The following is a 13,698-nucleotide window of genomic DNA, read 5'->3' on the forward strand; positions in this document are numbered from 1 at the left end:
TCCTATTTCAAGATGAGAAGCCATTTATAAATTTTACTTGGCACTTTCTTCTAATGAACAAAATAAAGCCCTGTGCTACCACCTTGACACTTAAATGTTTACCAAAAAGCTCTGCAAACTTGGCCTCAGGGCAGAATTGCCCAGAGGTTTTTTTAAAAATGTCAATGCCTGTGTCTCACTTCCAGGGATTCTGCTTTAATTGGAACAAGGTGGGGTGAGTCCATCAACTATTTTACTACTTGCTAATTAGCCATGAGTACTTTTAACTGTCTACGGTTTATCAAGTGAAAGACTGTTGTGATTGGTCGGGTCTTTGTGAGGAACTGAATTCCACATAGCAGCGCTTACTGTGCAGAAAGGTTGCGGTCGCTCTGTTTGCCTTAATCCATTTTCCTCTCACTTCCTTACTCTTTCTCTCAGAAAAGGCAAGTACAGCCTTGGCTGCAGTAGTGGCTGCTCATCACTGAAAATACCAAAAAAAGGACTGAGCTGCCGCCTGGATATTTTTTCCAGGGAAGGTTAATTTACCATGCTTTTTTCCATTTTTCTCTACATCCTGGAAAAACTTTTTTTTTTTTTTTCAAGAAACAGATTGAACTTATTGCTGAAAAACATAGACAAATAAGTTTCAGCACAGCTTATCTGTTTGGAACAAGTTAGAAACTTCTGAAGCTAGCAGAAGCATAGTAGCTTCTTTTAAAGCTACTTCTGGGAAGATGGGAGGCTATTGTGATGGTAAATTTCACTCAGAGAGGAAGAAAGGGTTGCTAATCAATCAAAATTGAGGTATGCAGTTGAGTTTTTGCAATTTTCTTACTATATTGTAAGAGGACTTTAAGTTTCTCTGTATAATCTGCTGAAAAAAATTTGGCGTGGGTGTGTGTGAAATAGAGGCAGTCTGGCGAGTGACAGTGAAAGATGTTTGTTTCTTTTTTTTTTTTTAACGGAGTGGAGAGATATACACCCCTCCGGGGCTTTAGTGAGAACCGGGAATTCCAGGAGGAGAGTTGCATTCAGAAACGTTGAAGTGAAAAATCCTCCTGGCTCAGCATCTTGGAGTTAAGCTCACAAGAACCTTTTACACCCGAAAGAATTGGTTTCTGAAAACGTCTTTTTTGGCCAGTGTGGATTGTGAAGGATGGCATAATGCTAAACACCATTCTCCTGAAACTGCTTCAGGCGTTTAAAATTTAACTCGAGGCATCATGTGTTTGCCATGATGAGGACTACGGAGAACTTCGATGAGACCAGTGGCACACTAACCCCTAACAGGACCTCCAGGGGACGGTACATTTATCTGGAAGCGTTCCTGCAGGGAGGAGCTCCCTGGGGTTTTACTTTGAAAGGTGGTTTGGAGCATGGGGAACCATTAATCATCTCTAAGGTATGTTGCTTTTTCCAATATTTTTTTCCTTAGTCAAACTGTTTTTTCAACTTTTGTCAAATCTCTCAAAAACAGATAATGCTGAAGATTGACGCTTAATTTGCTGTTTCATACCCTTCTGATTATATCTGGAAATATTTTGCATAGCTTTGTGTTTGAAAGAAAAACGTGTCTGGCGCCTTTATGTCGTGAAATTCCAGGGGAAAATGTGCTTGTCTAATGGATAATCTCTTTTTGTGAATGAAATAGTGTAAAACCAGCTGCCACATGATCCTTTCAGTTGTGAATCAGATTAAAGATTAACCCCGTAGTTAAGGTGGTGGCATGGTATATATTTGTATATGTGCATCTTTATTTAACATGTAACACAGCAAACTCCAGGAGATAGTGAAGGACAGGGAAGCCTAGCATGCTGCAGTCCATAGAGTCTTAGAGTCGGATACAACTGAGCAACTGGACAAAAACAACAAATTTAACATATGGCTAGAGATATATCTGCTCTTTCTCCTTTCAACTAAAAGTGTTATATCTAGCATTCCAAAAGATTTTAGAATTTGTTTGAAATTCTGGATAATTGATTGCATAAAAATTATTTATTCTTCCTGCACACTTAGAATTATAGAATAAATCAGTTTCCAGTATAATTCAAGGGCAAAACAGTATTTCTGCCTCTTGTATTTATCTATCATTTAAGCCCATTTTTAAACTTTAGTCATTCTGTAACATGCCTCAATTCTTCGTTTATGTTTGGTGTGGCAAGGTATACCCATTGAATGAATCCTCTTAATGCATTAAGTTTAGTGCATCTGCTTTTCTCTAAAACTACAGAGATTAAGAAAGTTTACAGAGGATGCTTTACAGAATTTTGTTGGTTTCAGCCAAACATTTCCTTCAATTAAAACATAAATTAAAAAAGAAAGATAACAGAAATTTATTTTACAATTTCAGAATATTAGCAGTCTAAAACAACAGAATATATAAGTGCTTTACATATCAAGGCATTCTTGAAGAAACATTTCTAATTGAGGGGAAATTTCTTTTTAGTTTAAGGGTGGGAAAGAGATAAATATGCATTTTGCCTGAACTATGTTACCTATTAAGGTCTGTTTTCCTATCTCACCAAAATAGGTGTTTTGAGAGAGACTGAAATGATTTTTGCTTCCCTAGTATCCTCAGCGGTAAAGAATCTGGAGCCATGGGTTTGATCCCTAGGTCAGGAAAAGGAGAAGGAAATGGCAACCCACTCCAGTATCCTTGCCTGGGAAATGCCATGGACAGAGGAGCCTGGCAGGCTGTAGTCCATGGGGTCACAAAGGAGTCAGACACGACTGATCAACTCAACAACAGCAACAAAACAATTCTTACTGTGGGTGAGCCGGTGGAATTGGCTTCCAGCAGGCAGCCGAGAGAGTGCAAAACAGCACTGTAAGCTGTGTGACTTTTCCTTGTCTTTCCTAAGAAAACAAAAGATAGGTGTACATATATGTGTATCCTTATGTACACCACCCTTATGGCGGAAAGTGAAGAGGAACTAAAAAGCCTCTTGATGAAGGTGAAAGTGGAGAGTGAAAAAGTTGGCTTAAAGCTCAACATTCAGAAAACGAAGATCATGGCATCCGGTCCCATCACTTCATGGGAAATAGATGGGGAAACAGTGAAAACAGTGGCAGACTTTATTTTTCTGGGCTCCAAAATCACTGCAGATGGTGACTGCAGCCATGAAATTAAAAGACGCTTCCTCCTTGGAAGGAAAGTTATGACCAACCTAGATAGCATATTCAAAAGCAGAGACATTACTTTGCCAACAAAGATTCGTCTAGTCAAGGCTATGATTTTTCCTGTGGTCATGTATGGATGTGAGAGTTGGACTGTGAAGAAGGCTGAGCACCAAAGAATTGATGCTTTTAAACTGTGGTGTTGGAGAAGACTCTTGAGAGTCCCTTGGACTGCAAGGAGATCCAACCAAGTCCATTCTGAAGGAGATCAGCCCTGGGATTTCTTTGGAAGGAATGATGCTAAAGCTGAAACTCCAGTACTTTGGCCACCTCATGCAAAGAGTTGACTCATTGGAAAAGACTCTGATGCTGGGAGGGATTGGGGGCAAGAGGAGAAGGGGACAACAGAGGATGAGATGGCTGGATGGCATCACTGACTCGATGGACGTGAGTCTGAGTGAACTCTGGGAGTTGGTGATGGACAGGGAGGCCTGGCGTGCTGTGATTCATGGGGTCAAAAAGAGTTGGACACAACTGAGCGACTGATCTGATCTGATCTGATACGTGTATCAGGAAAGCTTACAGCTGTAAGTAACTGGAAACCTGATTGATAGTGACCTAAGAAAATTGAGATTCGTTCTTTTCATCTTAAAAGAAGTCTGGAGTTAGGTTGTCCAGACAAGGAGAAGCTCAATAATGCCATTAAGAACTTCACTTAGCTCTCCACTCTGCCTTCTTTAGTGTTGGCTTTTATCATTAAAGTTGCAAAATGGATGCCACACTTCCATCACTGCATCTTCATTCTGGGCAGACTTGTGGCTCTTTGTTTGGAAAGGGTCACCCTCCCTATCAAACTTGTGTTTACATCTCATTGATCAGAACTGTGCCACTTACCTGTCCTTAGACCAATTACTGGCCAAGGGGAATGAAACTACTATTACTAGTTTAGACCACTCAGAATTTCTCTCCTGGGTTCTGCAGTGGAAACCTACTCTTCCTGATGTCAAAGAATCTCCACCCACTAGTTGAACAAATTGAGGTTCTGTTTTCAGGAAGAGGGAGGTAACAGGTGCTGGGTAGATGGCTGAGAATGTCTGCCACAGACATAAATGTCATCTCTGCATTTTAAAACTCTAATTTACACTCAATTTTCCTGCTCTTTAATGATAAGATATTATGTATGGGACTGCTCTGGTGGTCCAGTGGCTCAGACTCAGCACTTGCAATGCAGGGGGCCCAAGTTCGATCCCTGGTCAGGATACTAGATCCCACATGCCTCAGCGAAGTTTGAAGATCCTGTGTGCTATGACCTGGCTCAGCCAAACAAACAAACAAATAAATAAGTTTTAAAGAAAGAGGAAACAAAGGCCAAGCTGATAAAAGCTGACTTGAACCTTAAAAAAGAAAAGATATTATGTATCTGTTCCCTAGAATATGGTTTGCTGTTAGATCTAATCCTACCACTAGTGAGCCACTTTGGTGAGGCTTCATTTTATCTGCAGAATGGGAATAAACAATTATCTCCCTTATCATTATGTGCAGAGATTAAATGGGATGCAAGCACTTAGAACAGTTAGCACAGGGGCTCGTACACAGGAAAATCTCAAAAAAAATCTTAGCAAGATTATGACTATTGCTTTTCATTATTGTAAGAGACATTGTGTTAGGATACAAATCTGTCTGCTGTATAAAGATCCAAAACAACAATAGCTTAAGCAATACAGAAATTGATGTCTCTTTCACACGACAATGTGCTGCTGCTGCTGCTAAGTCACTTCAGTTGTGTCCGACTCTGTGCAACCCCGTAGACGGCAGCCCACCAGGCTCCCCAGTCCCCCGGATTCTCCAGGCAAGAACACTGGAGTGGGTTGCCATTTCCCTCTCCAATGCAGGAAAGTGAAAAGTGAAAGTGAAGTCGCTCAGTCGTGTCCGACCCTCAGCGACCCCATGGACTGCAGCTTTCCAGGCTCCTCCATCCATGGGATTTTCCAAGCAAGAGTATTGGAGTGGGGTGCCATTGCCTTCTCCGACGACAATGTGAACTTAAGCTAATCTGAAAGATGGTCCTTTCTACTGTCTTACTTCCATCCCTGGGGTGATGTCCTGTCTGCTGGTCTAAGGTGACTTGTCACAGCATCTGCTTTCCAGTTAGTAAGAAGTGGAGAAAGAGTAAAGAGAAGACAGTCTCCTTCCTTTTCAGGGGTATAGTCTGGTGCAATCCACTCTGTCTAGCATGGTAGCCAAGAGCCACATGTGGCTATTTCCAGTTTCATTAAAAGGAACTAAAATGAAATGGGGCTTCCCAGGTGGCCCAGTGGTAAAGGATCTGCCTGCCAATGCAGGAGACACAGGAGATGTGGGTTAGATTGCTGGGTCATGAAGAATCTTTGGAGAAGGAAATGGCAACCCACTACAGTATTCTTGACTGGGAAATCCCATAGACAGAAGAGTCTGGCGGGCTGCAGTCTGTGGGATAGCAAAGAATCGGACATGACTGAACACACACACCTAAAATGAAATGCAATTTAAAATTCTGTTTCTCATATACACTAGCCAGATTTCAAGTGCCACATTGCTTCAAAGCTCTTGAATCTCTCTCTTTATCCTGTTTGTCTGGCAAACTCATATTCATCCAGGATTTATTTTTTCCTCTCTCTCAAGTTTTTCTGACTTCATTAAGCTGGGTTAGATGGTCTCTCTTCTGTACTCCTGTACCATACATTTATTACAACAAATCATACTTTTAAAAAATTTACATTAACTGTCTTCTCAGAAGTTTAAAAGCCTATTGAAAGCCTGGGACTTTTTTTTTCCCATCTCTACCACATCTAACTCAGAGCCTGGGTACACAAATATTTGTTGAGTAAATGAAAAAGCTATGTCTTATTCATCTTGCATTTCCAAGACGTGCCTGGCACAGAGTAGGTATTTGATAACTTCTACTGAATGACTAATCAAAGACAATACAGAGCAGGGAGCAGTGTGGGCAGGGAGGCAGAGTCCCATGAGGTGAGGATACTGGGCAGATCTCTGCAGATGGAATGTGTGTCAGTTTCCCATCGTTGTTCAGTTGCTTAGTCGTGTCTGATTCTTGGTGACCCTGCGCACTGTAGCTGGCCAGGCTCCTCTGTCCTTGGGATTCTCCAGGCAAGAATACTGGAGTGGGTTGCCATGCCCTCCTCCAGGGGATCTTCCCAACATAGGGATTGAACTTGAGTCTCCTGCATTGGTATGCGGATTCTTTACCACTGCACCACCAAGGAAATCAAGGGAAGGTATAGTACACGTTAAATCTTCGATATGAAAGACACGTACACTTATATAATTATAAGCTGCACAGCACGACAATATAATGAATGAAGTATCATTTTTCTTTAGATACAAATGAGATGGAAGGATGACTGGGGGAAGAGGAGCTACAAAAGGGTGGCAATAAAAGAAATCATTTCCAAATTGCTTTCTTTGGGATTTAATGTCCTTGAAAAGGAAAGGTGGAGTTGAGGAAAGAGCCTCTGTAATCTGTGAACTTCAAAAAGAAAGGGTAGCTTTAAAGCAAAAAAAAAAAAAAAAAAAGGATTGTATGTAGACGCTCAAGTAATTCAATAGTTCAGGAAGTTGGCAGCATGATTTTATTATGACTCACGCAGTATTGTGGCTGAGAACGGTTCCACCTGCTGTGGGGAAACACCTGCCCCTAGGATTCATCATGTCAAGTAACAACTAGACAACAACCAACAACAACAACCAGTAACAACCACCAGTAAATGCTTGCACGTACTGAGTGCCCACTAGGTGCCAAGGTCTATTCCAAGAGATCCACATGTGTTAACTCATTTAATTTTCACAGCTCCATGAGGAAGGTGATATTATGAAGCTAGTTTTATACATGAGGACTGAGACACAGAATTTGAGCAGCTTTCTGAAGCTCTCATGACTGGTAGAAAGTGCTAGAGTTGGAATTTGAATCCAGACATCCTGATTCTCCAGGGTCCTCTGCTATTCAGTCACCATGGATACCAAATATTAATATTTGGCTCTGTCTAGATTCTAGAGCTATGATCTGGGTAAAATATGGGATTAATCTCTTTATTGTATATGTTTTTAAATTTATTAGAGGAAAACAAACTTAAAAAAATCTTAGTCCTGGAGCTTCCCTGGTGACTTAGTGTTAAAGAATCCACTTGTCATTGCAGGAGACACGGGTTCCATCCCTGAGCCAGGAAGGTCCCACATGCCATGGAGCTACTAAGCCCAGGTGCCACACTATTGAGCCTGTGCTCTAGAGCCGATATGTCACAACTACTAAAGCACATGTGCTTCACAACAAGGGAAGCCAGTGCAATGAGTAGCCTCCACTCACAACTAGAGAAAAGCCCACATAGCAATGAAGACCCAGTATAGCCAAAAATAAATAAAATTTTATATGTAATGTTAGTCATATAAAAGTCCCCTAAAAATAGGTATGGGCTTCCCTGGTAGCTCAGCTGGTAAAGAATCCGCCTGATTCGATTCCTGGATCAGCAAGCTCCCTTGGAGAAGGGATAGGCTACTCACTTCAAATTTCTTGGGCTTCCCTGGTGGCTCAAATGGTAAAGAATTCTCCCGCAACGCAGGAGACCTGGGTTCAATCCCTGGGTTGGGAAGATCCCCTGAAGGAGGGCATGGCAACCCACTCCAGTGTTCTTACTTGGGGAATCCCCATGGACAGAGGAGCCTGGCAGGTTGCAGTCCATGGGATCACAAAGAGTTGGTCATGGCTGAACAACTAAGCACAAAATAGGTGTCGGAACTCCTGTAAGCAGTTTCAGAACCCTAAAAGGAGGGGTCACTTGACATTTCTTAGAAAGTGTTGTTGGGTGTCTTCACCTAGCAAGAGATATTTTTTTGTGTGCACTGGTCCTGCTGCTGACAAGTGTTCAGTGGTTTCTGACTCTTTGCAACCCCGTGGACTGTACTACAAAGGATTAAAACCTCCACATTGCTTCATGTGCTTACATGGCCTAAGATTGTCTAAGAAGATGAAAACATATATCCCAACCAAAAGGGAGTATGAAAAGGCCAGTTCAGCCTTAGGGAAGAAAAGGAGGGGAAAGGAAGCTTATTTTAGTTATATGGGGAAATCCTAAGGAAACACACACTGACTTCAATGGATCCTTGGGTCCTCTGGAGGACTGGTGACTGAAACTGATTGTGTGTGTGCCAAGTCACTTCAGTCATGTCTGACTCTGTGTGACCCTATAGACTGTAGTCCGCCAGGCTCCTCTGTCCATTGGATTCTCTAGGCAAGAATACTGGAGTGGGTTGCCATGCCCTGCTTCACGGGTTCTTCCCAACCCAGCGATCGAAACTGCTCTCTCACATCTCCTGCATTGGCAGGCAGGTTCTTTACCACTAGCACCACCTGGGGAGCCCCTGAAACAGATTAACCTGAAGGCAACTAGACTATCCTTCGACAAACACAGAAAAGCTATCACCAGCAGAGAGCTCCTTAAAGCAGTCAAGCAAAGATCCTCTCAGAAGAGCTTGTAGATAAATGAAGTGTTTCTGAATGGCCCTGTTGTTGGAAATGATTGCACTTGTTCAAAAAAATTGGGTACCTCAAAGGGCTGGGCTGGAGGACAGAGTATTTAAGAAGCTACCACAGGCAGGAGTCTTGGTGCTAAACACCTGTTATCCGGGTCCTCTGTTTTTAGCCTCTGACGTCACTTGTAGGAAACAAATAAAGGAAAGGCATTTTTTTTCATGTGTGTTAAAAAAATCCTGGGCCTCAGGATTGAAGGTCAGCCATTGACTCTTATGTCACTGATGTGAGGAGCACACGCTCCTGATTCCTACCCCTGAGAGGTATCTTTGCTCTGACTGGACTCTCTTATATGCCAGCCACAGCTAGACCTTCAAAAAATGGCCCTGTTGCTCTACCAGGCCAGCAGCTCTCATGAGTGACAGAACTTGTGGATCCCATCAACATATGCCCATTGCCAACCCCCTTTACTATAAGTGTATCCCTTGATCAGAGGGGATGTTATGTAGGATCCTACTGAGGGGATCAAACACTTGCAAGCCCCCAAATACCAATGCTGACTGAAGGCTTATGGTTAGGAATATGTGTCAGTTCCAGTCCAGAGGAACAGCTGCCCCTTCCAGAGTAAAAAAAGTCCAATGTCATCAACTTGCCACCAAGTAGGTAATTGGTTTCTATGAGGGATGTTGAAACAGCATTTGTCTCTGTTTGCTGGCCAGTTGAACCTTTGGCAGCATTGATAGCTAAATCAGCCTTGGTGAGGATGGGGCCCATGCTACTGGGTCCATACGCAACCTCCATACCTGCCACCTGCCTCCTGTGTTCACGAGCTCACTGTGCCAATGCCAGGGCAGACTTCCTGATATCAGCTGGCTGTTGGTTCCATCTTCTACACCATTACCCCTCCCTCTCTGAAACTGCTTCTACCACCTATACCACCATCATTCTCTTCCTCTCAGTCACAGCCTTCCCCTACCAAGGCTTAGCTCACTATCCCAGCTCAGCCCCATCTTTCCATTCTTGATGTATAAGGGAGTGTGTTTGCTAGGTGACATTGGAGATTAACCTCAAACACATGTCCCCTGGCTTCCTGGTGTCTGACACTACTCAGATATTAAATGGATTCTTTCACTGGATTTTTCTAGCCTCAGTGATATGAGCTCATCCCTGAATCCTCTTCATAATTCTTCCTCTGAAGACAATCATCTGAAACACCCTAATCAACCTGCCATTTTAAGATAAAATGTACTGCTTCACTGCATTGTGAGAAGTAGAAATAGAAACAGTCCATAGGCTGGGAAATGATTCATTGGGAACATACTTAAATTGTCTGGATGAACATGTTGAGATTTCCTCATTGCTGGTTTTTCTATATCCATCTGTCCACGCTGAGCACTCTACCACCTTCTAGCTTCCTTAGTGATCCTCAGTTTCAACACACCAACATCAGCCAGACAATCTCTCTAGGTCCATTTCTTCTACATAAAATAAGAATTATGAGTTTATGAGCCCTGGTTTCTGAATTCAATGTGAAATTGGCTTCTAGGCAGTTCCCCCAGGACCTTGGGCTGGTTGATTTAGTTCATCCCAAAGTCACCTTTTCCATCTTTTTCCAAGAACCGAGCTTGATTAGCTTGTTACTGACCTTTTAAAATAGCCAGTATTTTCTGAGTTTCCTTCCCTACTGTTCTTGCTGTTTCCTTTAACACACTTTACCCTTCATACTGGGGTAGCCTCATCTCTCTGCTGTCCATAAAGCAGCTGTCTGGTCCCTCATTGTTCCATCCCCTTCTGTCCTGAATTTGTATCAAGTCTTCCTCTTGTGTCCCCAGCACCTTTATTCATGCCATCTTCTAGTACAGTTAGTTGTTTGCACTTGGCCAGTAAATTATAATCCCTTTAAAGCCCAAAGAGTTTTACTCAGGCTGTACATATTGTTTCTTCTAGAAAAATACTTTCCATTTCACATGCAACAATTGCTCAGTAAATGTTGAATGGCCTATAGGATGTTAGAGTGGTAAAGAATCTCAGCAATCATCTTATTCAACTTCCTCATTACACAGAGAGAAAACTGAGACACAATAAAGTTAATTTATTTGCCAAGATGGTTTCTGCCATAGCAAATAAACTGTGTGTGTGTTTCTGGTTAGGCTGCTAACTTTTGGAAGCTAAGGACATTTCTTTCCTTTTCTTTCCTCCCTCCTTTTCTCCCTTCTTTTTTTTCTTTTATCCACAGTGTTTAAACTATGCATCAGTTCAGTTCAGTCGCTCAGTCGTGTCCGACTCTTTGCAACCCCATGAATCGCAGCACGCCAGGCCTCCCTGTCCATTACCAACTCCCGGAATTCACTCAGACTCACGTCCATCGAGTCAGTGATGCCATCCAGCCGTCTCATCCTCTGTCATCCCCTTCTCCTCCTGCCCCCAATCCCTCCCAGCATTAGTGTCTTTTCCAATGAGTCAACTCTTCGCATGAGGTGGCCAAAGTACTGGAGTTTCAGCTTCAGCATCATTCCTTCCAAAGAAATCCCAGGGCTGATCTCCTTCAGAAAGGACTGGTTGGATCTCCTTGCAATCCAAGGGACTCTCAAGAGTCTTCTCCAACACCACAGTTCAGAAGCATCAATTCTTCAGTGCTCAGCTTTCTTCACAGTCCAACTCTCACATCCATACATGACCACAGGAAAAACCATAGCCTTGACTAGACAGACCTATGTTGGCAAAGTAATGTCTCTGCTTTTCAATATGCTATCTAAGTTGGTCATAACTTTCCTTCCAAGGAGTAAGCTTAGAAATGATGAAAATGAAAATGTATTAATGAAGAAGACAAATGAATATTAAAAAGGATCTTCTTTAAAGTCTTTGTTAGAAAGATGTCCAAGGGCAATGTGCAAACATGTTACTAGAAAATGCTGCTTTAGAGTATAAGATAAATTGGTTGAGTTGACTTTCAATTTAATGATGTCTTGCACATATGTAATGTTTGGTTCAATGTCTGTTGAATTGACTGGGAGAAAAAGGGAAAATTTGTATTTTTGATGTAACCACTTATAAACTATCTAAACTGCTTAAAGTGTTATGTGTTGTTAGACAAAGACCAAATCTGTGATCCTGTCAATGTTGTTGGAAATACCTTCTCTTCAAGTAGTATCTGAGGTGGGGTGCCAGATGGCTCTTTGCATCTGTGAGAACTCTGCTTTCCTTTAAAACTATAGCTTCCCAAGGCACTGCCTCCTATGCCAAGAACACAATTTAAGACATACTTGTCGGTTTCATCTTAGTGAATCCACAATGTGATTGGAAACACATAACGAGAGACTTTCTATCAATCTTTGAAAAAGCAAAACCCCAAAGGACATTCTGGATCTTAACTAACCCACAGACAGATTTTTCCACTTCTCTTCTTTTGAGGTACTTCAAACATCAAACATCTTGATCTAAAGAGCTGCAGAGTCACTGTTCTCCCACTCCGTTCGTCCCACCCATCTCTCGTGCTCTGACATCCTGGGCCCTCATCAACAAAATGAAGTGAGGCAAAGACTCTCTGCTAAATCTGAGCACTGTTTCTCCCCCGTTCTAATGACTATCTCTGCAAAAGAGAACTTGCGTATCTCCATCTATAGAATGGAAGTGACAGTTCCTTCCTGACTTCAGAGGAGGCTTTTCTAACTTCACAGACTAATGTGAAGAACTCTGTGTCCTGGGCATCTGAGCCTGAATTTCCTCTTAGGTCATGTACTTTTTTTTCATTCCTCAGCCATTCATACATCTATTCATTATATCCTTCTCGAACTTGAACTGCATTTTACCTTAGAGATTTATGAGATCTAACTAAAGTCTTTATTTTTAAATGCCCTTTGATATATCTGTATTGCTTTAGGGTTATAACTTCTATGTTATCTTTTTTCTTTTCATTTTAATCAAGGCTGTCCAGGATAGCAAAATACACATCCCAGACTTGTAGGGCTTGGAATGAAAATAAACAAATTTCATTTCTACCATAGTCTTAACTGGCTGTGTCACTGTGGCAAGTAACATAGCTTTCCTAAACCTGTGTCCTCATCTTTAAAAATGGAAATTCTCACCTAATGGAATTGTTATAACTATTCAAAGGATTAAACTATACAATGGTGCTTAGAAATGACAAAACACATCCAAAGTTTAGTTATGATGTGATATTATGGACTGATGGGAGAGTAGTAGATACCAAAGTTAGCAACTCACGTAACAAAGATGATACTTGACTGACTTTCTGTATCATGGCCTAAATGGATAATTGTTGATAGTTTCTACCTGAACAGATAATTCCCTGCTCCTGTGGAGCTTATAGTGTAGTAGAAATAGACTAGTGGAAAGCATGTTTATATATGATAATTTCAGAATTGGTCAGTGTTATTACAATCTTCCCTGGTGGCTCAGAGGTTAAAGCATCTGCCTCCAATGAGGGAGACCCAGGTTCGATCCCTGGGTTGGGAAGATCCCCTGGAGAAGGAAATGGTAACCCACTCCAGTATTCTTGCCTGGAGAATCCCATGGACGGAGAAGCCTAGTAGGCTACGGTCCACAGGGTTGCAAAGAGTCGGACACGACTGAGTGACTTCACTTACTTACTTATTACAAAAAAAGAAAGATGGATTCCAGAATGGTAGTATCCGTTGGGTAGAAGGTATGGGGAACAGGGTTTACTTTAAATAGAAGTAATTCGAGAAGAGTTTTCTGATAAGATGACTTCTGAGTTAAAACCTGGTGGATACGATATAAGAAATCAGATGTAAAAGAGGTTTATAAGTTAGGCTGAAGAAGGAAAGTCTTGGAATGTTTTAGAAACATGAAGAAAGGCATTGGGGAGCAGAGTAGGTGTCTTATACTGTTTGGACTGTTATAACAGAATGTCATAGACTGGGTGACTTACAAACAGAAATTTATTTCTCACAGTTCTGGAGGCTGGGAAGTCCAAGATCAAGGCACTGCAGACTCAGTATCTGGGGAGGGCCCACTACCCGGTCCATAGATGGCATCTGCCCACTGTGTCCTCATATGGTAGAAAGAGCAAGGGAACTCTCTGAGGTTTCCTTTAT

The 13,698-nt window shown here is 41.9% G+C and overlaps 1 protein-coding gene across 1 annotated transcript in view; it reads left to right on the forward strand.

Moving 5' to 3' along the window:
• Positions 1–459: 459 nt before the first annotated feature.
• SHROOM3 (shroom family member 3) overlaps positions 460–13,698 on the forward strand; it is a 331,372-nt gene continuing 318,133 nt past the window's right edge. The window contains exon 1 of the mRNA XM_070791627.1: positions 460–1,384. Within this exon, the coding sequence (XP_070647728.1) occupies positions 1,217–1,384 (168 nt within the window). The 5' untranslated portion in view covers positions 460–1,216. The remainder of the gene's footprint in view (positions 1,385–13,698) is intronic.

Source organism: Bos indicus, chromosome 6 (assembly GCF_029378745.1).
Source record: "Bos indicus isolate NIAB-ARS_2022 breed Sahiwal x Tharparkar chromosome 6, NIAB-ARS_B.indTharparkar_mat_pri_1.0, whole genome shotgun sequence".
NCBI classification, from domain to species: Eukaryota; Metazoa; Chordata; class Mammalia; order Artiodactyla; family Bovidae; genus Bos; species Bos indicus.